This window comes from Amblyomma mixtum, chromosome 6, assembly GCF_055824585.1.
Source record: "Amblyomma mixtum isolate Tamu chromosome 6, ASM5582458v1, whole genome shotgun sequence".
NCBI lineage: Eukaryota > Metazoa > Arthropoda > Arachnida > Ixodida > Ixodidae > Amblyomma > Amblyomma mixtum.
This window is the reverse complement of record NC_143017.1, coordinates 115,682,409-115,706,535: the sequence shown is the minus strand read 5'-3', so window position 1 is coordinate 115,706,535 and position 24,127 is coordinate 115,682,409. Positions and strand designations below refer to the sequence as shown.

General features: G+C 47.6%; 1 protein-coding gene across 2 annotated transcripts in view; it reads right to left on the bottom strand.

Annotated features, from left to right (window-relative positions):
* LOC149340136 (synaptic vesicle glycoprotein 2C-like) overlaps nt 1-24,127 on the bottom strand; it is a 188,418-nt gene that overhangs the window by 32,793 nt on the left and 131,498 nt on the right. For both annotated transcript variants that reach the window (XM_089548892.1, XM_089548891.1), the window contains 2 exons: nt 5,287-5,625; nt 3,901-4,048 (listed from right to left, as the gene is read on the bottom strand). In XM_089548892.1, the coding sequence (XP_089405018.1) occupies nt 3,901-4,048; nt 5,287-5,448 (310 nt within the window). In that variant the 5' untranslated portion in view covers nt 5,449-5,625. The remainder of the gene's footprint in view (nt 1-3,900; nt 4,049-5,286; nt 5,626-24,127) is intronic.

Here is a 24,127-nt window from a genome sequence, read left to right as displayed (position 1 = left end):
TAGGAGTAACAAAGGCTAAAATACAAGGTTAGATCAGGCTTGCAGAAAAGTGTATTGAATAAAACAAATTAACGCCTAAGGACATGAAAAATGGAAATCGGATATAGCGGGAGCGATCATTATGAAATGAAAGTGACATGGGGTACTTGTGATGTTTCCCTCCTCTGAAAATGAAAGTTTTGTGTTTGCACGTTTTTCACAGGCGAAACATTGTCGTTAATTAAGTACAATATTAAGATATTTTTTTTTGTCATTCAATGGGGCAGTTATTACGCTTTTTGCAGATTTAGGCAACCGGAAAGACGGTGGCATGAAACGACATTTTTATGTCCTGCATTTCGCGCTGTTTAAGTATACGGTATAACATCATATCAACTCGCCCAGATATCTCTTTTCACTATGTATGCATTGCGCTTTTATTTTTGTCTGTGACTAAGATGCTGTTCGCTAACCTATCTTTTCACATTATCAGAACTGCCGTTGGATGGCCCGCGGCACTGTCAACCTGGTTTGTCGGCAGTTTTTCTGCGCGTCTCCTGCATCATATGTTGTAAATAAAGTATTACTATTGTAATTAGTGTCTATACTACGTAACGATGTTTCAATATTAATGACAATTGAACAGGGGAAATCACTAAGAAATTAGGGGATGAAGGATATATGACCAGATGCAGTTCATGAGGAAGATAACATTAAATGAGCTTGTTAAAGCAATCCTTATTTTTTTCGTTAAAGTTGGGAAAGTTGCGAAAAATAAGGGCTACAAGATGAAACGGAGCGCAGCGTTTCTCGAGGCCACCGAAATGAAAATAGGTGGAAGATTAATGCCTCACAGCTGTCCTCCCATGTGGCGCGAAGCTGGGTCCGCACTCTCATTCTGTGTTCCTACCAACTGCTTGGAAAGAAGGATTGCTAATAATTTTCTTTATAAACTTTTGAGCCTGCCAGTTATTTTAGCCAGAACAGAAGCTCCAAATTACATCCTGTCAAATCTGCCCTCTCCAACATAGAATAAAAGAAAGCTTTAACCTTGCTTCATTTGCGACTTTCGTCGCTGTCGCTTCACTCTCGAGCTGGTTTTATTTCAGTTTATTGGGAAGTAATGACTTCACAGAAGTCAGAAAACGTAATAAGAAAAGAAATGAAAGCTGACGTATTTTACCAAACGAGAGAAAGAGGGGGGGGGGGGGTCGAGGAGGGGGGCGAGATCGGAAGGGGCCGCTGAATGCGGAGCCAAGGAGAAGAATCTTGAAACCTATTCTGTGCTTCCGCGTACGACTCTGAAGACCCTGACATGCCTGTTCTGCCTGGATTAGAAGAAGCGCAGCTGCCGGACTGGAGCTGCCGTGTGTCGTCGCGAGAGCAAACGAGACGTAAGAAAAACGGGAACGCACGTAAAAGGCAACCACAACATAATAGCAGGGCAGTTACGCAGCCTCTAACACAACAGAGCTGGAGCTGAAGGAGCAGCGGCGCAGGAAATACAGGAAGAACTCTTTGCCGAGAGTAAACTGAAGATAGAGGAAAAAGAAGAAATCCGATACGGCATCGAGCGGAAAATGAGACGTTTCCGGGAGCATGCCCACGGGCCTGGACTGATCGAGGCTGGCGCAGCATGCAAGGGATAGCAAGGAAGACAAAAAGGAAATGAAAAAGGATGTGTGGTGCACACGGCGGAAGGAAGGGTTCAGAAACGAAAAAGAGAGGGCCAGTATGCAGCAGAAAAAGAGTGCAAGCCGATGAGCCTGAGACCACAGCTTGTTCGCTTATAACACCGCGAGTTATAACAACAAAAACAAGACAGATGGACGAAAGGCGGACGAAAACTGAGCCCAGCGGGACGAGCAATAGCAGGGTCACTTCTTCGGTGGGGTAGGCTACTCGGCCCGAAGAAAGATTGAGCCAGTACGCAGGGTCGGGAGAGAAAGGGAGCAAATGAGGGCGGAGAGCGAGCCGCGGCCTCGAAGGGCTTCGCTGAATCGCCGCCGGTGTGATTATGACCCCGCGGAACCACGACCGCTCGTTCACTCTCTCCCTCGCTGCGACTTCCCTCTCCCCTTCTTCCCGGCGGACCTCTCCGAGAGGGCTCGTATTGCTGCGGCTCTAATCAGCGGTAAGGTCACGGCCGTATATACACCAGGCGAGCGTTGGAGAACGGGGGATCGGACGACGACAAGGGGGGGACCACACGGGGGCGATTTTCGATTTCAGCGGCAAATGTGGAAGAAGAAAAAAAAAACGGCGATCCAGGAGAGGACGCGCGATCGCCCGTGGCAATCAGGCGTAAATCACACCTTCGCTAAATCCGTGAAATGTAGAAAAATAGTTACCAAGGGTCACGTACGCAGCCATGGGATAACAAGGAACGACTAAGAGGGAAAATCAAAAGGTAAAAAGAGTTGGGTAGAGGCGGATGGAAATATCTTCCTGGTGGAATTAGGGAGTAAAAAGGAAGAGGGACGCCAGGAAGAAATAAAGGAAGGAAGACAGTGATATAAAAGGAGTGAAGACAGATATCTCTCGTCCCTTTCGGAGCCGTTTTCGGACCCGGGCTGATCGTTTAGGAGGGCGACGTGCGAGTAGAGGTCGTAGGAGTTGGGGAGAAAAAGGGAGGCGGCTAGCTGGTACCTGCACTTAAGGCGTGTGCGCGGCTTCCAAGCCTGCCTGTCTAGGCTGGGCAGATTTATGTAATGGCACCCCGGGATCGGCGTGCTCTCGCTGTCATTTCTTTCTTTAGTATTGCGTGGAATTTCGAGGAAGGCAACATAAGCTGCAGCACCAATGAAAGGACCAAAATAAAGGAACGGAGCAGGAAATTCCTGTACATGAGGCAGATCCTTCAGTCTGCGAAAGGTTGGCGGAGCTGGCTAAGCACGGGGCTCATGAACCGGAGGTTCGGCGTGCTGGAATAAACCTCGGAAAAGATTGAGTCGTATACCTTCCGCGCTTGAGCTCAGATTGTATACTTTAATATTAACAACGACATTACATTTCGGCGGAGAAAAACAGGCGAAGGCAGGCTAGCTAGAAGTGACGCCGATGTTATTAAGCTTTCCTGTACTTCTTGAGTTTCTGCGTTTGGTGCACTTGTGCACATCTTTTTTTTTTTTAACTCAGACCGCTTATTTCGTGAAAATTATGAAGCAGGAATTACCGAGACTGGCGTTATAATTAAGAACACTGTTTTCAACGTACGCTTGCAGCTGGGGTCTAGCAAAATTCTGGAAAATCTGCCGCACGTCCGGTGGGTGCGCAGTTCTTTACGCATTATGGGAAAAAGATAAGGAGATATTATGTGCCGCGGATATTCAATGAACTTGGTGAAGAATTTTACAATTTCAAAACAAAATGGTGCTCATCCTTGCAGATAAATCACTGATGGCCTCTTGCATGCTATAATCTACTTTCCCTGTTTTTGCTTCAGATTTTATAGTTGTTTGGATATGGCTCAATTCAAGTTATGATGACGTCTGTTCATGTTTTTTTTCGTTTTTCTCGAGTTGCATTCCTATTTGCTCAATATGCATACATAATTTTTGTATAATATGCATGTACTAGTGTTCTTAATTTATTGTTTTGTGGATAATTTTTGTACACATTCGGTGATTCACTGTACTGCCTGAACAACCAACAAGCACGCTGTGCTTAGGTTGGACGGGAAAACTCGTGTACTAAATGAAGATGAATAAATTTGATTTGATTTTGATTTGCTCCACAAATTCTAGTTTGCCGTTATCTCCTTCGATACGTTGTCTGGAGTCATCAACAGTAGAGCAAAATTCGTGCGAAGAGCACGCACAATGGGATATTGCTCGCAAGTCCTAGGCGGCCGATCGACAAGTCGCGCTGGAAACCAGACAGCGCAGCGTTGCCCCGTGCTGCCACCTGGGCGACACTGACCGAGCCAGCCCTTGCGGGTGTCGTCCATGCACAGCTCCCTCTCAGCCGAAGGGAGCACGTAGGCGATGACCATGATCTCGATGGAATCCGCGGCCAGCGCCAGCCCGCACACCAGGAACACCAGCCACTGGAACAGGCCTTCGCCAGCCTGCGCAGACAGATTATCCGCACAGCGTTTCGCTTCCACCTCGAAAGCTGCATACGTGATCATGAAAGGCACCCACACAGCCGTTTCCACGGTCCAGGAAGTCGGGAGAGCGACAACTGGGCCATATCCCTCAGAGGAGTGGCCGCTCGAAAGCGCACGTGGACCAGAGGACCACACTCCCTCGCCTGGCAGCATGCGAGCGCGTAGGGTTTTCGGTTAGGACATAATAATATGGAGACGCCGTTCACACTAATGCACCCTTCGTTACGTTAGGTTACAGAGTGCTTCTAGTTTACGGCCGATTACGTACACTACGATGGTAAAACCGCTTACTTAACTGAGAGTTCACCTCATCGTTTTGTTCCTGTACAAATATTTTTCTCGAACGCTATTGGAGGCTGGCGTTATGGAATGAAGGACGCCTCTGCAGTATGCAGGTTAATGATGAGTTGAGACACCACTGCCTCGAGCACGGGGGTTGTGCCTGTCCACGCGTCCTATAGAAACTGTCTATGCCAAAAGTAACAAGAGAGACTGAGTATATCGCCTACTCGAATTTTAGAATTTTTACTGCTCTCAAGATGCTCGTCTCATCCAGTTTCTCTCCTCCACATGCTTTCAACACAGCCTTAAACACACACCTGGAAGAGACGAAGACAGTGACAGCGCAAAACCTGTGTAAGCTGAGTGAGATAAAGAGAACCATTGTCTTTAATTAGTTGCTTACTTTTTAGTAAAGACGGTACGTGCTGCCATTTCTCACTGTTTTCCCTGCAATCCCTACTTCCCCCGATTCCTCAAGGCTCTATTCAGGTTTTTATTTCAGGAACAGATGATTATAAAAGCTCGAAAGATAATAACCCAGGGCATAGACGCATATAAACAAACGCAACACAATCACAAACTTTGGCGCGTGCACTGTCAATTCATTCATACAAAACAAAACCCAAAACAAGGAAAAAATCAACAGGTAGCATCCGGTCAGGTCAGTGTTGCGTACTGCCTACTTGTGCTAAGATAATTGCGTAGGAAAGGTATCTCCTCATCTAGCAGGCCTCGTCTAGCAGGCTCGTGTCGTGCCTTCTACCTTTGTGTCTGTGTTTTTTTTTTTGCGCAGTTTAAACTATGAATCTCCACCAACTCGCCCAGTTTTCCGTCCTTATTATCTATTTAGGTGTCCGCCTTGAGTGAGACGGCTACCGCGCCCTCCCTTTCTTCCCAGTGTCTCTCCCACCAACCTGCGCGATGGCGTCCTCGTGGAACTGCGACAGCAGCGGCACGTCGGTGTCCACATAGTCGGTCTCCCGAATGGCGGGCGCCGGCCGGGCATCCTCGGTGTACGAGCCCGGGTTCTCGCGGCCGACCAGGGACGCGGACTCGGAGTCCTCGTCCCTCTTCATGGCTGCCGCGACCAGGGCGACGGCTTGTGCCCCCCGCGGGGACGCGACGCCACGTCAACCCCGGGGCCGAGCGGTGGTGGGCCCGGCTCCTCGCTGGCCCCACCTAGTGCGGACGTCGAGGCCTCCGGTGCTGGGCCGACGGCGGCAACGCGGCGGCGAAGGGCTCTTTCATCGACCCTGCAACACCAGAGGAGAAAGGGACAAGGCGCTGAGTGACCGGCCGAGAAAGATTCTTTTTGGACGATCTACTTTTCGAGCTTTTTGCGTCTAAAAAAAGAAAAACGGAGGTGAATGTGTTTTTCCATGGAAAAATTTATCGAGCCCTAAATCTCTCTTGGTATTACGCTGAACACGAAAACAACGGTTCGAAAACAGCGCGCAGGCACGAAGCCCTGTAGAGGCCCGACATTGTCGAGGATGAAGGAAGATGAGCGAGTTGAGTTAAAAACCGAGTGTTTCAGGGTGCTGGCGTCCTTGGTTGATTCCCAGCACGCGTAGATCTCTTGGGACACGTTCGGAACTTCCAACATCGAGTTTAGCTTGCATACTTAAGAAAAAAACCAGCCAAAAAGACGGGTACAAAGGATAGACGAGACACACACAACGACCAGTCGCTGTGTGTGCCTCGTCTCTCCTTTGTCCCCGTCTTTTTGGCTGGTTTTTTTCTTAAGTATGTACCAACTAACCCAGATTTCAACTCTTGCATTAGCTTTGCAGTCTTGAACGTTGGAAAATATTCACTATGCCTTAAACCTTGTGCGTGTAGATGAAGATTTTTGCCCGTTTGTTCTTGCTGCTGCGTTTTTGAAGGAACCTTTCTTCTCCTTCCAAATATGCAACTTTCAGGACAGTTCGATTTTACAGCCAGACCTATGTGGCGCCAGCGTGCATGACAGAGAGGAAGTGAAGTATAAGAGAACCAGAAAAGAAGCAAGAGTGAGCATCATAACCAGAAGAATCAGAAATCTACTTTGCAGTTCAAATAAGTGTAAAACACAAAGGACGATAGTGAGAGCCCTTAAAAAATTTAATCGCGAAATACAGAAGAGTCTGCGCATTTAGCAATTTTTATCGCTTCCAAAACGCTCGGGTCGTGATATTTTCTTTGGTCCACATCAATGCAGCCTTAACCGCACGTCTGGAAAGATGAAAGCGTACTGACAGCACAAAACGAAAACATGTCAGCAGTTTGCAGCCACCCGCCGTGGGGAACTAAAACAAAAAGAAACAAACAGCCACGTTGAAAAGAAAAAAAGTAAGCAAAGAAAATGACCGGCGTAACGAAAGGTGCACGCAGAGAAATGGCAGTTTTATCAAGCCGTTTCCGCTACTGCCACCTGCCTCTTTACGCGAGGTAGTGAGCAAACCGCGGTGTGAAGGAATTAGAAAGTCTACGAAGTAATAATTGTAAGCACCAACAAGAGCAGCAACAAAGAGCACCTAGACGCGCACCCTAGTAAACTCGAATATGAGGACGCTTTATCGCACGCGTACGTCGTCACCTGCGCGGTAGTCGTACCTGGCACCGCGCCTTACTCCTGTGGTTGTTTAGCAAGACATACGTTTAAAGTCGCGGGCCGTGCTAGTTCCAGACCGCTCAAGATTCACGGTAATCGCTGACTATTTCGGCGTGTTTTAGTACCATGATGGTCCCTATTCTGCTCCGCATGCTTTCATAATGCCAGCGACTCGCACTTCGGTTGGCTCCCTCACCTGCCTTCTGTGAGGCGGCCTTTTGTTTTGCCACCTATGTTCCGCGCACATCAAATGTCACGAAGCAGTAGTAAAATGGAAGGAAGTGTAGCCGTCGTCCGGAATGACGGGTAGGAGAGGTGAGCACTGTAGCCGAAGCTTGTATTGCCTCTGTGTTTATCGAACTCTGTCGGCGCCTTTGAAGCTCTGCCCATCAAGCGCTAGTGCGTGTATATGGGCATGCTATGCAAACATGCGCGCACATTCACCCAGAAACGCACGACGTCAACGAAGCCTGCCGACTGTTGACAAGTGGGGTCTATTTACAATTCACTATACCGTCGCTTAAGTAACGCGCGTCCTGAATGCAGGAACGGAGGCTAATATGCAAGGGAAGCCAGTCGCGCGGATGCAAGCCCATAGACCGCCGCGACAGGGCAGCGCTATCAAAGCGGTTTGCAGCTTGCACGGCGTAATGCTGTGCGAACCGCGATAGGCCACTCTCGCCGGTCGTAAAATAAAAGAGAAAGAACAACACTACGGCCGTCTACGAGGAGCGCGCCGTTCGGTCGGAAGGAGACAGGCCCCTTTGCATAAGCACACGCATGCCGCTTTTGCGCCCCTAGAAGTCGTAAAATGCGGCCGCCGAACCGAAGCGGGAAAGGCAGAAAGATGAGGCGAAAAGGATGAGAGAGGGAGAAAAAGTATGAAGCGCTGGATGCGATGTTTTTCTTTCGCCGCGTCTACCAGCTTTACGAATTCCATGCGCGCTTCCGCGGCTCGCGCGGCGATTGTTTGCCCTCGGGAGATTTGCGGCCTCCCTTTCGACGAGTTAGGAAGTTCGCACTTCTCTTTGCTCTTATCTAACACTTCGCATTTTGTATATTTCCCGCTATACGCAATATTTTTTTGCTATGATGTGTTTTTGACGACGAGTGTGCAGTGAAACTGTAGCGGAGAATTTTTTAAACAGGGTGCTGAATTAATGCATAGCGTTGCAAGTGTGAATGAGTCTCGCGATGCCAAAACAACGAACAGAAAGTTTGTTGATTGGTATCAAACGAAATGCCCATCTCTGAACAGCTCTGTAACGAGATAAGAAGAAGTGGATGAATTAACACAAAATAAGAGAAAAATAAATGCAGAAAGCAACGAAGAAACCGATTCGGTTTTAGCATGGACGTAAAGAAGTTAGGAAGCACAACCATGTCTTGTGATCGTTACTTTGAGTACTTATCTGCGCTGAATACGATGTTACCACTGGTAGATATGAATTACCGTTTGTAGTGAATTCGGCAATGCGACTTCCACCACGCTTTACTGTACCCAAAGAATAACAAAATCGATGGTCACTGCAAGTTGCACTGCAGGGACGATGGCGTCACGATCAAATCAATGAAAACAGAATGAAGCAATGCTTCATTCCCATAGTAGTGCAGTACTTAATTCTTGCTCGTCATGAAAAGTAGCTGAAAATCCCGCCTACTTTGCATTGTCTTTTTACGGCACCTTTTCTAACATTTTTCATCGATGAATGACGCGAAAGGAATAAAAAAAACATCGCCACACCTTGATGCTTGATTGTTTCAAAGCGGGAACTAAGCAATGACCGGCGTTTACGTAAACTGCTCGCTTATATTTCGTGGATCTGACCCCATTCGCGCATCGGGCGCCATTAGTTGATCTTTTTGTCACGCTTTCGGAAACGTTGGTTCATAATGTAGTTTCACGTTGCCGTAAAAAAAAAAAAAAGTAATCCTGACACGAATCCTCAATTTAACTACGACACAGAAAGGAAAAACTAAGTTTCATTGGTTTTATGGGAGTTCAACGTCCCAAAGCGACTCGGGCTATGAGGGAAGTCGAAGTGAAGGGCTCCGGATAATTTGGACTACATGGGGTTCTTTAACGTGCACTTACATCGCACAGCACATGGGCCTCTAGAATTTTGCCTCCATCGAAATTCGACCACCGCAACCGGGATCGAACCCACGTCTTTCGGGTCAGTCACCGTGGCGGCTTAAGTTAAGATTCATTACTGCTGATGACATAAAATTCAGGCTTGCATTATATAAGACGAGCATAAAACATATTAGCAGGTGAACAAACTCCATCATGAGATAAGGTACAGCCTTCGTTAAAAGTTTGGAGCCCAGGGGGTTTGCTTCTGAAGCACACTGTCTGGTTCGTAATGCATCTCCAGCGCTCCAAATTTGCTGAAGGTAAGAAGATTTCTGGTCCTGCCTCCTCCAATGGGTAGGACTACCACGAATGTTACAGAAGTCCCACTGCGAGGCTTAGAATCAAACCACCTGGGCTCTAAACTTTTGACAGAGACTGTACGTGTTGGTCTTTCCGAAAAAAGAAAGGATTAAAACAGATAAAGCTGAGGAAAGTGGGAGGATTTACACAAGAGTTAATCCAACCGGTTTCATATGGCAGCAGAATTGGCGACAAAATGAATAAAGGCTAAAAGAGTAGAAAACTGAGCTAGTTGGTTCATATTTCTTGGTGGGAACAGCCGAAATAACAAAACGCAGACACAGAAAGGAACACATAGAACGTAGACGAAGCTGACTGTCAACTAAAATTTTATTGGAAAACCCGCGCTTTTTGTTTCCTTGTCAAAAAGATCTTGGTTTTATCTCCCGTGGGGTTCGTTCAAGAAGGAAATTTCTTTTCTTGATAGAGATATTGATGGTGTACTAACGCACCGCAGTCCTGTTCCCCGTATCGCCAATGCCTCAAGGATCTCACGTGTCACTTGGTCTGCATACCTTTTCATGACTTGAACTTCATGCAACTTGGGCTCACACTTGCGCACTTTTTTGCCTTTTTTGTTTTCTTTACAATCTCTGCAATGCAGGGCTAGATTGCTGCTTGGGGCACCTGATAGCGATGATGCATGTTCCCTTATCCTATCATTAAGGCACCTTCCCGTCTGCCCTATATATTGTTTGCCACAAGCCAGAGGGATATTATAAACCACACCTTTAACACACTCGCTGAATCTTGTTCGGTGTGCGATCTGGCATTGCTGCTTCTTTTGCCTGTTGACTCGAGCACACATGCTCATTGCCTTGTTCGGTGCAGAGCAAACAACCCGGACCCCATGCCTCTTGCCTATTTTGGCTCTACGATCGTCGCTCATGAGGATTCCTTGTTCGTCCAAAAAAGAGGCGTCAGCATCGGCTCTAAGGTAGCACCACTACTCAGTGACCTGTACCTGGCCACATGCGACAAGAGAATACAAGAATCTGTGAAAGAAAATCGCGTCATACGGATTTTTCGTTATGTGGATGATTTCTTGGTTTTGTGCAGAACAGAGGATTCAACAGACTTTGAGCGACTCAAGGATAGCGTACTGGAGACCTTTCGCAAAACCTGCCCAGAGCTTAAATTCACCCACGAGCTTCCAGCCAAGGATTCGCTGCAATTCCTGGACTTACGCCTTGAATTCCAACCCGGACACTTATGTTGGAGGTACGAGCCTAGGGCGAAGAAACAGTTTCTCCCTTTTTCATCAAGCCATTCAAAGACCGTGAAAAGGGCAATATCGAGTGCTGCTCTCTTGTCAGCTCTGAAGAAATCGTGTGAGCATCAGATGGAGACAAGCTTTCGGCGGCAGATTGATAGGCTAAAAAATGCGGACTACCCCGTTCCGATGCTCAGCAGCGTAGCTGAAAGCTTGCTGCGGAAAGTAAAAGGAGTGCAAGGAAGGAAAGGTGGACCGGAAGAAGGCAACGGAAGGGAGAAATTAGCAGTGGTTCCGTATGTTCATGGACTGACCCACAACCTCATGAAGATTGGCAAGAGGCATGGGGTCCGGGTTGTTTGCTCTGCACCGAACAAGGCAATGAGCATGTGTGCTCGAGTCAACAGGCAAAAGAAGCAGCAATGCCAGATCGCACACCGAACAAGATTCAGCGAGTGTGTTAAAGGTGTGGTTTATAATATCCCTCTGGCTTGTGGCAAACAATATATAGGGCAGACGGGAAGGTGCCTTAATGATAGGATAAGGGAACATGCATCATCGCTATCAGGTGCCCCAAGCAGCAATCTAGCCCTGCATTGCAGAGATTGTAAAGAAAACAAAAAAGGCAAAAAAGTGCGCAAGTGTGAGCCCAAGTTGCATGAAGTTCAAGTCATGAAAAGGTATGCAGACCAAGTGACACGTGAGATCCTTGAGGCATTGGCGATACGATACGGGAAAAAGGACAGCGGTGCGTTAGTACACCATCAATCTCTCTATCAAGAAAAGAAATTTCCTTCTTGAACGAACCCCACGGGAGATAAAACCAAGATTTTTTTGACAAGGAAACAAAAAGCGCGGGTTTTCCAATAAAATTTTAGTTGACAGTCAGCTTCGTCATCGTTCTATGTGTTCCTTTCTGTGTCTGCGTTTTGTTATTTCGGCTGTTCCCACCAAGAAAAATGAATAAAGGCGGCGGGTGTGGAAACGTGAAAATTAAATTTGCAGAGGTAACATCTAGAGTGCATTCAATGGCTAGACTGATATTATCGCTCGTCAAGACAGACTGCGAGTAGGGGTTATAGGGTGGGGATCTAGGGTAGAGGGGGGGTGACGGTGTAGGGAATCCAGTGTGGCGTGTGGTTCGGAATGCAGAACGGCCGTCCGTAACATCCGTCTCGCTAGAACGAGGCACCGTCCGGCCTGCGCGTTACACCGTGGCGAAGGCCATCGGCACGCGATCGAAGTCCACGGCTCCTCTAATGGTTTCTGGCGAGACGCGAGCGGCACCATTCACGTCGACAATGACGTTCCGGGCTGCGGCCGGTGGCCTGCGGAGAAGGGCTGCGCAATCGGCTGCGACGACGGCGGCGACCGAGCCGTGTCCGACGGAACAATCTGCGCGAAGGGATTCGCGGGATTCCCGGCTTTGCGGTGGATGTGGAAACGACGGAGTGATGTAGAGCGAACACAAAAAATGTTCTTTTTTTTTCCTAATGTATAAATGCATTCTGGGGCTTACGTGTCAGACATTCGCGGATTCGATTCTACGTCCGCACATTGTAATAACTTTTGTGTCCACACGTACTGTAGAGTCCGCTTGAAAAAGAATGCTGGCCTAAGCTTACCTTGATAACAACCCAGAGCCATCAGAGCCCCAGATGGTCGAATATAATCTGGAGGCCTCTACTAAGAAGTCCTCCATAGCCAATGTGCCCGTTTCGAACGTAAAACACCAAATACCATACCATACCATACCATACCATACCATACCATACCATACCATACCATACCATACCATACCATACCATACCATACCATACCATATCATACCATACCATACCATACCATACCATACCATACCATACCATACCATACCATACCATACCATACCATACCATACCATACCATACACTTAAAATCATTCACTTCATACATAGCCATGTTTAGTGTATACTTGCACACATGGCCGCGACGGCTGGAGGATATTCACGTGAGCTTGGAAGGAGAGTAAGATGAAGAGGAGGAAAAAATTGCTAACACTTCAGGCTCTGCTGCGTAACGGACTAAACTCAGCGAAAGCTGTCAGTGTGCTGCTTCCAGTCTTTTTGTAATGTCTAATACCTACTGACACTGAGGCCACATGGGCTACCACAAAGATCGGCAGTGGCTCCGCCCCACTGCCCCTTATCTATATCGAGGTGCTCATAACTGCTCGGCTATATGTGGTTCAGTAGCCATATCTAAGGGTGAATTTGGGCCGACGTGTGTGGTGGGAGTGTGCGACGTAAATACGGGGTGACGTGAGGCTCCACAGATGGTGTCCCATAATAGCGTTCGCTGTAACTGTATCGTTCGTAAAAGGAGAGCATAGCATCAACAGAAACGGTGGCTTCGAGTGGGCAGTGGGTGAGAATACATTTATACCGCAGTAGCACCCTGCATCTCGTATGTCGGTATTTGATTGCAACGACAGCAGTGTGGCATACTTTTATCCTAGCCAAAGAGTTTGCATCTTGATATGTCCTGAGAAAATATCCCAGCGTTCATCTTGCTGGCCAATGAGCAAGATATCTATGTGGACACGATAGGGGGCGCATTCTCGAATGGGATCTGTACGGCGGCGTGATTGATTCAGATTGGCCTGACTCACGGGGACCTACGAGAAGGGGCAAGGGGATGTTGTTTTAAAGACACCGGGGCAAGACGTAATCCGAAGAAGATGATGGAACGAAGAGTGCATACCTTTCCTTTCTGCTAGCCCCACAACAAGCGCTCTTAGAATGCACTTGTAGTATTGATGAATGGATTTGATAAGTCATTGCCAGTAATTATCGCACAAGGCTCATCGCTTTTTGCATCAAGAACGGCATGGTCCCTGTTTAAGTAGCGCTTCGTCGTGTCGTCGTCTTTGGAACATGTCTCGTCTTCGTGCCTTTTAACAAACATGACTTGCACACAACTCAGCAGCAAGTCTGCTCAATGTATATACTTTGCCCAGTTAAAAAGATGTTAGTGCAATATAGTCAGGACAAAGAGAAACAAATGACGACATTCAGAAGCGCATTTGAGCCTTGTCTCATGTCTGTAGTTGTCCTGTTCCTGTAACGCTATGATTTTCCAATTAGGACAGCTCCTCCAATAACTTGCTTATACTGAACATACTTTGCAGCCTACCTTCAGGCGCCTCTGACAGCCGATGCCTGCCTCACTACAAGCTGCATTTTCTACAGGACAGAACGGAAACACTTGTGCGAGTTTGTTTAGATACACCGTGGGAATAAGCTAGCTCAGACGTGTTCCTCCAGCTTGTTCGGAGGCCCTCGACGGCATCTGACGCGAGTCACATAAACGCCACGCACTATCTTTGAGGCATGAAACTGCGCGCGCCATTCATATTAATAAAACCGGCGAGAGAGCGTCAGAAAGTGTCAGAACTTGTTTCCCCAGGCAGCCGTGATCGCGCCCTGTTCGCTGTTATTACTCGCAGTACATTGAGCGCTTCGGGCCCGGCGCAGTTATCGATTGGTCGTCTCCGTACACAGAGGCGACGTGCTATATATGACCCGTCCTGACTCTGCGCGTGCACGCACTGGTAGGAACGCTCAAGAGAGAGAGAAAAGGAGAGGAAGAGGAGGGCACGCCAGTGCTTCGCTGAAATTTGCAAGGGCAATTAGAGCCCGCATAACTAATTTTATGCAGCGCTGGGCGAAGCTGGCGGACTGCGAAAGCCGGCCCTTATAGCTGCAAAGGGCTTAAAAGTCGAAGGATTGCATCGTGGAGCAGTGACTTCTTGGCTGTCGTGAAAAATTAGCTGTGTGAGATTAGAAGGGTGTCGTACTTAAACTATACGGTAGTTGGGACTGTGCCTCGTGGAAGTAAAATGAAAAATATTGAGGAAAAATACGCCCACAGCAGCGGCTGAATAGATGATTTGGAAGTGTGCTTTATATTGAATAATTAGGAAGCGCCCTTAGGGTCACAAACTGCACTGAATTTTCTACGTAGGCTCTTGGAGGGCCTCAGAGGCCAGCAGGGCGGCATAGGAGACTAAAAACGAAGTTGCTGGTTGGTACCGAGCTAAACTAACCCCGCGCGGCCTAACCCGGAAGCTTCCGCCCTGAGTTGCGTCAATTTCTGTTTTCAAATGCGTTAATTAGTTGAGGCACCAAATCGAGAACGATATTAATCTTTGCTAGTGAAGTTCAACAAGTGCTTTAACGCGGTTTGAAAGCAGGCAAACTAAATCTGCATGCATCTTCGGAAAGCCCGAAAGACGTTCTAAATGCTCCGAATTTATAGAGCCTTAGCGAGTGGCCTTTATAGGACAGAATATAGAATAAGCACTAACGTACGCTAGATAACTATTCTGAGCATGTAATATAAACAAGTGTGTTTGTTCCACTGCGTGCCCTGGCCTGTCTTGCCCAAGTCGTCGTCCTGTGTCTCGTAATAATACAGACAACCGATCGGTCGCCCCTATCCGTCCCTTTTGCTTTTCACGTCGAATCTTCTTCCAGCAGAGGCCTCATTCTTAGCGGCATAGTGTGAGCAGTCTGAAGCGAAGGCCTTTTAATTACGTTTCGGAACATGAGTGATTAGGGATAAGTTGTTAATGGTTGGGGCGCCTAGCAATAGCCCTCCGTCCGACTCCACTGCCCAAGTCATGATCTCCTGTCTCGTGATATTAATCCGGGCCACCGAAATACCATCTTTATGCTTCTGGTATTATCATTTTTATTATTAATATTATTGTCTTCATCACGATATTTCCCAGAACTCACTATTTTTGTCTATTTGAAGTTCATAGCGTCCAACTGTGAACAGACCTCTCTTTTATTAGATATAACTTCGCCTTTCTAGCGTATTGCTTTTACTTTGTTTCTACATTTTCACCTGTTTATTTTTGTTTTTCTTAATTCTTACATCACTATTATGTGTTTTCATTGATATTTTTACTTTAAAGCAAAGCATTCGCGTCTGATTTGTTCTACCGCGTTCCTTGATAGTTTTTTTCCTTATGTACTAATTGACCTTTATACTCAAATATTGTTTTCAGTTTTCATTACTGTGTGGATACTTTTCACATGATGTGTAGCTGAAAATCATACCTTTTAGGGGTTTAACTCTTTACGAGACGCCTTTTTTGATGAAATCGTCCATTTATGTTGGTCTGTTGTTTAAGGGAATCGCCCTAGGTGGAGCAGACTTGTAATAAGGAAGTGATTACTCATCAGCATTCACCCAAGCGTAGCCATGCTGCTACAAAGGAAGGCTGTACGGCTTTCACAGAAACTTCTTAGTTTAAGAAAACTTCGTCCTGGTCCGGGGTTCGAACACCAGACCAGGACGAAGTTTTCTTGCTCTAGAAGTGTTTGTGAGGGTTCGATCCCGGGACAATCACCTTACCGGAACAGCTTCTCTACCAACTGAGCTAGCCAGGACGGCTAGCATATGGTAGAACGAGAGAGAAGTGATATTTGTATAGCTGTCCTTTGCAGCCGTATGGGTGCGCTTTGGTGGGTGCTAATGATTAATTGCGCCTTTATTATTATCTTTGTGCTATTTCTTTATTTTATTGACTGTTATCTCTTTACGTAAAGTAGTTGTGAGTATTTTTATTTCTGGCTAGTACTAAGACCACATGGGAAGGATGTATTTATTGAACGTTATTATTATTCCTTCCCCTTATGTCATTTTCCATCATCATATTCTTCTGCTTGGAGGTCTACCTTCAAAACAGTGGATTTAAGTTTCTCATTTTTCTTACTTTCATCCGCTTACCAAAACAATGTACTTTATCCAGCCTACAACGTACATCAGAAAATCCTAATGGTTGGCCCTGTGAGTGCTTCTCATTTAAAACATTATAGAAACTGTCGAGTAAATGCTTCCAATGGGCATTACTACATGGTTGCTGTCTGGAATTACTGTAGCGAAGCTGTTTTATTTAGAGTCAATATCAATTTTCTGCATAACTAAGCAGTATGCGGTCGGACACAATGCCTAAGCCGCGTAGCTTTTATGGACGGCTCACACCAGCGCTTCTCGACATTCATCGCCTCCCCTTAATTTAAGCGTGACTTTCGCCCAGGGTATGCAGGTGGCAGGCTCCGGGAATCTTCCACCCCAATTTTAATTCAGACCGTTGTTCTGAAAGATTATGGTCTATCGGTCGCGGATTGCTCTCAGAGTATCTAGTCAAGTCGGAATCGTGCGGTCTAAATTGTTTACCAAGCTTTCCTCTGAATCTGCATACGTCATCAGAAGATGCGATTATGAATGCTACTGCACAGTTTAGAAGACCTACCATTCGTGAGACTCGAAGTTTGTCAGTGCGACGGATCTGACTCAGCTGGTCAACCATCGTTCCCTACTGTCCTCGGAGTCTGCAGCCTACGAAGACGTTGGTTGTTGCTTCTGTCGCCTCTGAAGGAAGATGTACGTAAGTAGGCATGCATCTTTTGTCTTATTTTTTTTTACAAGGTGGTCTAAAACCCGATGCAACAAGTCAGCAGAAATCACCAGCGCGTGATCAAAACTATTTTAGTGAGTCTAAAATATAGTGTGAGTGAATGCAGCATCGGAGGCTCACGTAAGCTTCTTTTTCGACAGCGTGTTTCTTACGTTTACTTTGACTCCGCCTTTATATCGTCTCAATGATTGCCTTAAGCTCCTCCATTATGAACAATGCGCATAACTGTTCCCAGACTGTTCTTACACTGCTCCGTCAAGAAAACGACCCGACCCGAGTCACCATGTGCCGTCTAGCTATACGTTGACAAACATGTCAGTGGGGCGGCCTGCACAAACAAGAGACTCATGTTTTGACAGGGCGCCCTTAGTTCGCATTCTTGTTGGTATTTTAGGCGAAGAACCAAGCAAGTGCGCCGTTTGTGTACTGCTACGCGCCATGCTTGCAGTAGCATGTGCAAACAGACGGAGTCTTTGTGGTGAGAGATATTGAGTTGCACGCTTCATTGTCGGTGGCTGGGCCTTCAAGGTGTGCGCGTGAGAGAGCGTGCTTGACCTTCTGGCGATGAGAACATTTCCTTTTGCTCTGAAGGAAGCAGCGTGATGGCTCGCTGCTTGATATCTTTCGTAACTGCTTTATTTTTACTCCACCGATTGCAAATACGGGGGACAAAGGTCGTCCATTGTGGTTTCGTACTGTGCATGCATAATATACTCAGGCGTCCAGCAGAAAAGCATAAAAATTAAAGAAAATTACAAAACGTTTGTCAAGATTTTGTCTTACCTATTCGAGAACCAGGTGAACGCCAAGGGAAAAGCGCAACTGCAGTCACACGACCAACGGGAATGGGGCGATCAATGCGGCGTAGAAACCAAAAATCACTGAGCTTGGTCATACAGGTCAGAAATACATAATTTAGATCTTAAGTTTTATGCCCGGCTGCAGCCGTTATGCGATACTTGGGCAAAAAATATGGCACAGCAGTGGTGAGACGGAGGGCAGGAAAACGAGAAATGCACTAGCCCAACAATCTGCGCTATTATAGACGATGCCTCCCAGCATGGTACTTCGACAGATCGATTGGCCCTTTTGCCTCTACACCTTAAAATTCTCTCTATTGCCGTGCTGTTGTGCTTTTCTCGGGTTACGCTGCGTCGCTCGAGAAGGAAAGTTGCTAACACGTCTCCGCGAAAACGCCTTGTAGTCCTAATCCACATGCTAAAGGTGTATGGCGAATATCGCAACGGTGTCAGAACTAGGCCATCTGCAGCAATGTGGACGTAGTTCGCGGCACTAAAAGGAGACACTCATGCCGCCGTTTTATTATGCACGGCATCGTAAAAACCGCCTCTTACGCGCAGTCTGAAAGCAGCACAACATTACGTCATCTCAGACAGCCTTCGCTCGAAGGAACATGCAGAGGCTATTTGCGAAGCTTCGACGAAAACACTATATCCCGAAGCTCCCAATGGGCTAGTTATACATGCGAGCAGACGGCAGGAGTTTAACACAGCCTGCAGCGTACAGAGTGCAGCGTAGACAGGATTCGAGGTGTTCTCTAGCGTAGTCCTCACCGTGCGGTTTGAGAGTTTTGTTTGCAGGCGAGCGTTCTTGGGGTTTTCACAGCTAGCTCGGGTCTACGCGGAGTTCGAAACAGCGCTTCGTTGCACACCACAAGAGCAGACAGGCAGCGCAGTTTAAGGCTGAACCCGCAGGGCACGAGGCGAGTTCGCGAACACAAAGGCTTTGAACGGAGCCGCGCGCAAATAGGGACAGCTTGCCCGACGGGAAACTCCGCTCTGTGGGCAGGGAACCCTGGCGGAGCAGAGCGCTAATGAACACAGGGCTGCGCGTTCAAGGACCGCGTTCGGGCCACGTGCGGAAGCCGTTCCTTCACAAGCAGGAACTAAGCCCTGAAAACAGGAAGGGAACGGTGGATCAGGGCAGACCGCTGCGATCGCCCTTCCCAGTTCTGCTTTGTCCGCGCAAACTAGCGCCCGCCATTGTTCCCTTGCCTTCTCGCGCCACGCTTTGTGCCGTCGCAGCGTCGTTTGCCGCCTGTGTTTTTAACGCAATGGTTATTCCCCACCCTTCGCCACCGACTAAATACGTTCACATCGCATTACTAGCGCCACAGCAGCGCTAAACGTTATAGCCCGGAAGTAAATGGCGCTTCATAATGAACGGCGCCGCGTGTGAATTCGTGGTTTGAAACGAGCCATGCATCTGACGGCTGACTTGACGGCCTCTGTAATTACCGCTCGTAGGCGTTTCGGGTGACCGGACAGGCGGGTGCAGTGATCTGTCGAGGACTGAACTGTGGACACAAAGTTCGGCTGGCTGTTGGCTGTGCACTGGTTAAAAAAGGCGGACATTAAAACGTTTAACGAAAGGCTGCAGAAATGTGATACGGTTACTTCAGTGCGACGACGACAGAATGGGAGATTGGAACCCACGAAACTTTAGAAGAGAAAATATTGTTATGGAGGATGCAGAGTGCGATGTGTGCGATAATTACACAGTGCGAACTAACTAAACTGTTTCGTGTGCCCGCTAGCCACTAGTTTGTTGGCCAAAGGCCGTTGATGAGGGTTGTTATCGAGCAGGCTTCAGTTCATAGCGCTCCGGAGTGCTTGAACCAAGCAAATGATGTCGTTTCATCGGTATAACGACAAAAGGGCTTGGTCTCCACACGTAACTGCAGCCATTGGACATACAGCTTTTGTCAAAAGTAACCAGGCTGCATGGTTTGCTTCTGGCTTGTATAGTGGAGCCCTTGTGGCTTTCCTAAAGACCAAAAGTTGTTGGAAGGCACGAAGACCCCCAGTCCTTACCTTTAACGACCATTTCAGCTTCAGGGAAGCTGTAAGGGCTCCAATACAAAAGATAGAAGCAAACCATGCCGCCGCGGTGGCTCAGTGGCTATGGTGCTCGGCTGCTGGCCCGAAAGACGCGGGTTCGGTCCCGGTCGCGGCGGCTGAATTTCTTTGGAGGAGAAATTCGAGGCCCGTGTACTGTGCGATGTCAGTGCACGTTAAAGAACCCCAGGTGGTCGAAATTTCCGGAGCCCTCCACTACGGCGTCTCTCATAGCCTTAGTCGCTTTGGGACGTTAAACCCCATAAACCAAACGAAACCAAACCATGCAGCCTGGTTACTTTTGACAAAGACTGTACGTCAAAGGCCCGTGTCATCGCGACGCCACCACATGAGGCATAATCTTAATGCACTCCGGAAACGCCACCTTGCGAGCGCACACGCGGCTATTGTGTTTCGCACAAAATTACCAGCCTCATTCGGTCGGAATGAGACAAAATTAGCTCTTTCGACTTCTTAACATTACGTTTTCTCCACTGACATGCGGTATTGGTAGCGGGCCAAAAATGCTACGAGGTTGTGAGATAGAATGAAGGCTTTGGCTAGTTTTGGAAACAGAGGTGCATTGTAACTATGACCAGCGTGCACACATGCAAGGAAGAACGAAGAAAACACACAAAACAGTGCTGCTGCAAAGCTTAAGTTTTCCGCTTTCTTCATTCTTTTTCTGCTCGCGCTATGATGGCCACAATCAGCTTTGCATGCAGCGAGGCATAGGGTACGGTAACTCAGGTTCACGTCAGCACGACCTCCAGTCTTCTTTGAAGTAGCATTCATAAGAACACAAAATTACCTTGATGGCTTCTCGACTTCACTGCAGAGGTAAAATATTAATTTGCTTCTTGAGTACTAGTTTCCACATCGCTCACCTTTACCTATTGTCATGCTGACAAAAAACCTCGGCATTGCATTTTCCTTTCATTTGGTTTTCGATGTTAACGCTGGCTACGTAAATGCGCCGTCGATGATTTCCGCAGGTGTATTGTAGCGTCCCTGTGTTAAGGTGCGTCCACTGTTGCCGTTCCGTTCACTCTTTAAACCGTTTCTTAGGACGGCGAAGACGGTGTGTTCTGGTGGGAGATATCGTGGGGCAGTCTGTAACCACTGCGCCGCACTCGAGTTCGACGAATTAATTAAACTGTTCTTGTGAGCTCTTGAACAGTTACTATGCTACGCCACTGCGATGCGCCATGGCCAAGAATAGCTGCAAAAAGCCCCTTCGTTGGACTAATGAAAAACTCAGGTCCTCGTGGTGAGCAACGCTATAAGGAGCTAGCGCGCACTGGGAACAACTGATTTGGCGTCGCCCATTAGGATTATCATGAATGAGTAATAGTAACAAAACAGGTTCTGAATAATTCAGGGGCACTTTGGCTCTCTAATGTGCTGCAAGGCGAAAACGTTTCCTGGCGCACTGTTTGTTTTTATTTATTTTTCCTTTCCTTCACTTTATTCATTTTATGTTATTTATAAAACCTATGCATTAACTAGATGCGCCTTTATTCATGCTCGAGCCTTGAGCCTTCGTGGCGGAGTGGTAGCGTCGCCGCTTCAAATGCCAAAGGCGATCCCACCCTCGGCGCAGTTTCTTTTTAAGCAGTGACGCTGAAAGGCGGACAAACCTGCCGACGCGTCTGTCGACACCGCTGCCGACGCGCCTCTCGACGCGTCTGTCGACACGGCTGCAGACAGCGTCTGCTAACGACGGTATGAGGCATTAAAAGCTTTAGCCTTAATATCTAATAATATCTAATTTTTCTCTCAACAGACGGCAGCAGAATCCGCAAGTCGTCCAGCCCCCCCCCCCCCCCCCCCCCCCCCCCCGCCCTTACCTGTTTGAGGAGCTGCAGCTCAGCAATCTCGAACAGTGGGAGGCCGCGTTGCTCAGCTTGGACACGGAAACCAAACACCGAGTCACCTTGACCCACAGAGGTCGTCAGATATAGGTCTCTTGAACGCCTGACCGGGCCCTGAAGTCACGGCTATTGTTCCTTTTACTTCAGTAAACGTTTTTCTTCCTCCTCCTGACTAAAAATGCTCGTCATTAGGTACTATTTCGCAAACGATCTGGCTGAAAGACCTGCGAGCTTCATAGGCGTGAATTCGCGACTTTGAGTGGTAAAGGCTGAGAGGAGGAAATAATTTATTCTGTGGCAAAGAAAACGCATAAAAACAGGAGGTAATCTCTGGTCATGGTGCGTTTCTAAAAGGCTGCGGCATTACTCTTCCATGTTCGTGAAGTTACAGCAGTGGTGAAAACTGTGAAGTTGCAGCGGTGCAGTCTCCCTCGCAGTTTTTTGGCACCGAGCTAGACGCTCTACAGACGGGGCCGTCAGATCGGCGAGCGAATCCTAGAAGCTGCTCTTGCGTTAAAATGATGCTCAGTGGGCGAAGTGACGGGCGTGTACCAGACACGAACTGCTCTCACGTGCAGGAATATATGATAGCTCTACTTCTTGTTTGCAGATGACAGCGCACTCGCTGCTGTGGAACAGACTGGCCTGTTCAACAGGAAAACACCCTGCAGCAAGGAACAGACACCCAAACTTACACCTTACAGGTTAAGCTTACATGCCGCTCAAAGAAGTCGGAATTTAACGCAGCGATGGACAGGCATGGATGAATCCGACCGCAGCCTCGTCTATCGATGCTTAAACAGTCAACCATTTCCGATACTCCTCCACTTAGGGCTTGGTCACAAGACAGTGGAAAATGGGATGTTGGCGCTGCACACTCGTCAAGCGATTCTAAGAAATCCGACAAATGCTGTTTTGTCTCACACCACGACATTACGAGGTACAGAAAGACCATATTTGCTGAATGGAAGCGGCCTTCATGCAGTCCCGTGCATTACTTCAGATTCTGTTAAATCCAGTCCGCAAGCATCCGAAGATGAAAATTAGAGTCGGCCCTCCTTGCCTGCCAGCGACAGCGTTCTGTGCACTTCTATTTGCTAATAAAATTACAAAGTGGAAGACAAAGGGTCTATTCAACACAGTGGAGGAGAGATACACGTACCCGTCAAGTGTCATATCCCGTCTACAGACGCGACCGATCAAAGTAGGCCGATTCGCTAAGACCTGTGACCTTCAACAGCTCGCCTATACTATCCGACTCGCCAAAATTTCCGCACCGGGATAGTTCGCCGATATCTGTTCTCTCATTTCACACAATCTGGACTCGATAAGGTACACGGCCCCAGAAAACCAAAGCCAAGTGCCTTACCTCAGCTAACCCTCGTTCGGGCCAGGCCACTATTCAGTACACGGACAATGCCTTATCTTTTGTTTTATTTTCTGGCGCGAAGGTAATTTCCGCTTGAGGTTAAACTAGTTGCTAGACAGGATATAGTGGAATTTTCCAGTGTATTTTTCTGTTCTGTGCCTAGGTCGCAGTCTCCGACGCGAGTTTTACGCCCAGAGCACGAGGCTATGCAAAAATAGACAACGTCCTATGCGGACACGCGACTGAAATTTCGAGAGCATTTTCTATAGTTCGTGCTATTACTTGCGAGTGCCCTAGAATTGAGTGCAAAATCAATACCGCCGAAGAAAAAAAGCAAAAATCGGAGTGGCTGAAGCACCTCTCCTGGCCTTTTGTGCTCTTCGAGTGAGCGACTCGCGAAAGTACAACAAAACGCGAGCGGAGGACAGTGAACATAGCAAGAACAAAATGAAAAGCATTCTCGTACAAGCGGCGGACAGCGAGTCATTGATTATTTACCAGCCTGCTGTATGCATTATTCGCGACCAGCTTTCAATACCAACTTTCTCTCGGACGCCGCTTCTTCTCACGATCATTCCTGCGCAATTTATTTTATGCTTAGCGCTAGGCGTGAGTCAGGCTTTTTTTTTTTTATTTTGTACCTTGGTTCCGACGGGACTACTTAAGAATCAGCGTCGTTTTTTTATGTGTAGCGAGCGCGGTAAGAGCAGGCTTAACACCAGCCGTCTTTCAGTGTTGCTTAGAGCTCTTGGTTTTGCATTTGCGAACACGTCGGTAGAGGGTTCTTTATCATGATTGATGAGTGCTTTGCGCAATGTAAGGAGGAAGAGAAGAGGGAAGAACCCCGCCGGAAATCAGCGATGTGCTTACGCGGTTAGCATCTGCTTACTTGCTGTTTAAACATTTTGCAGACGATACCCGTTCGGTCTTTCTGGAGAG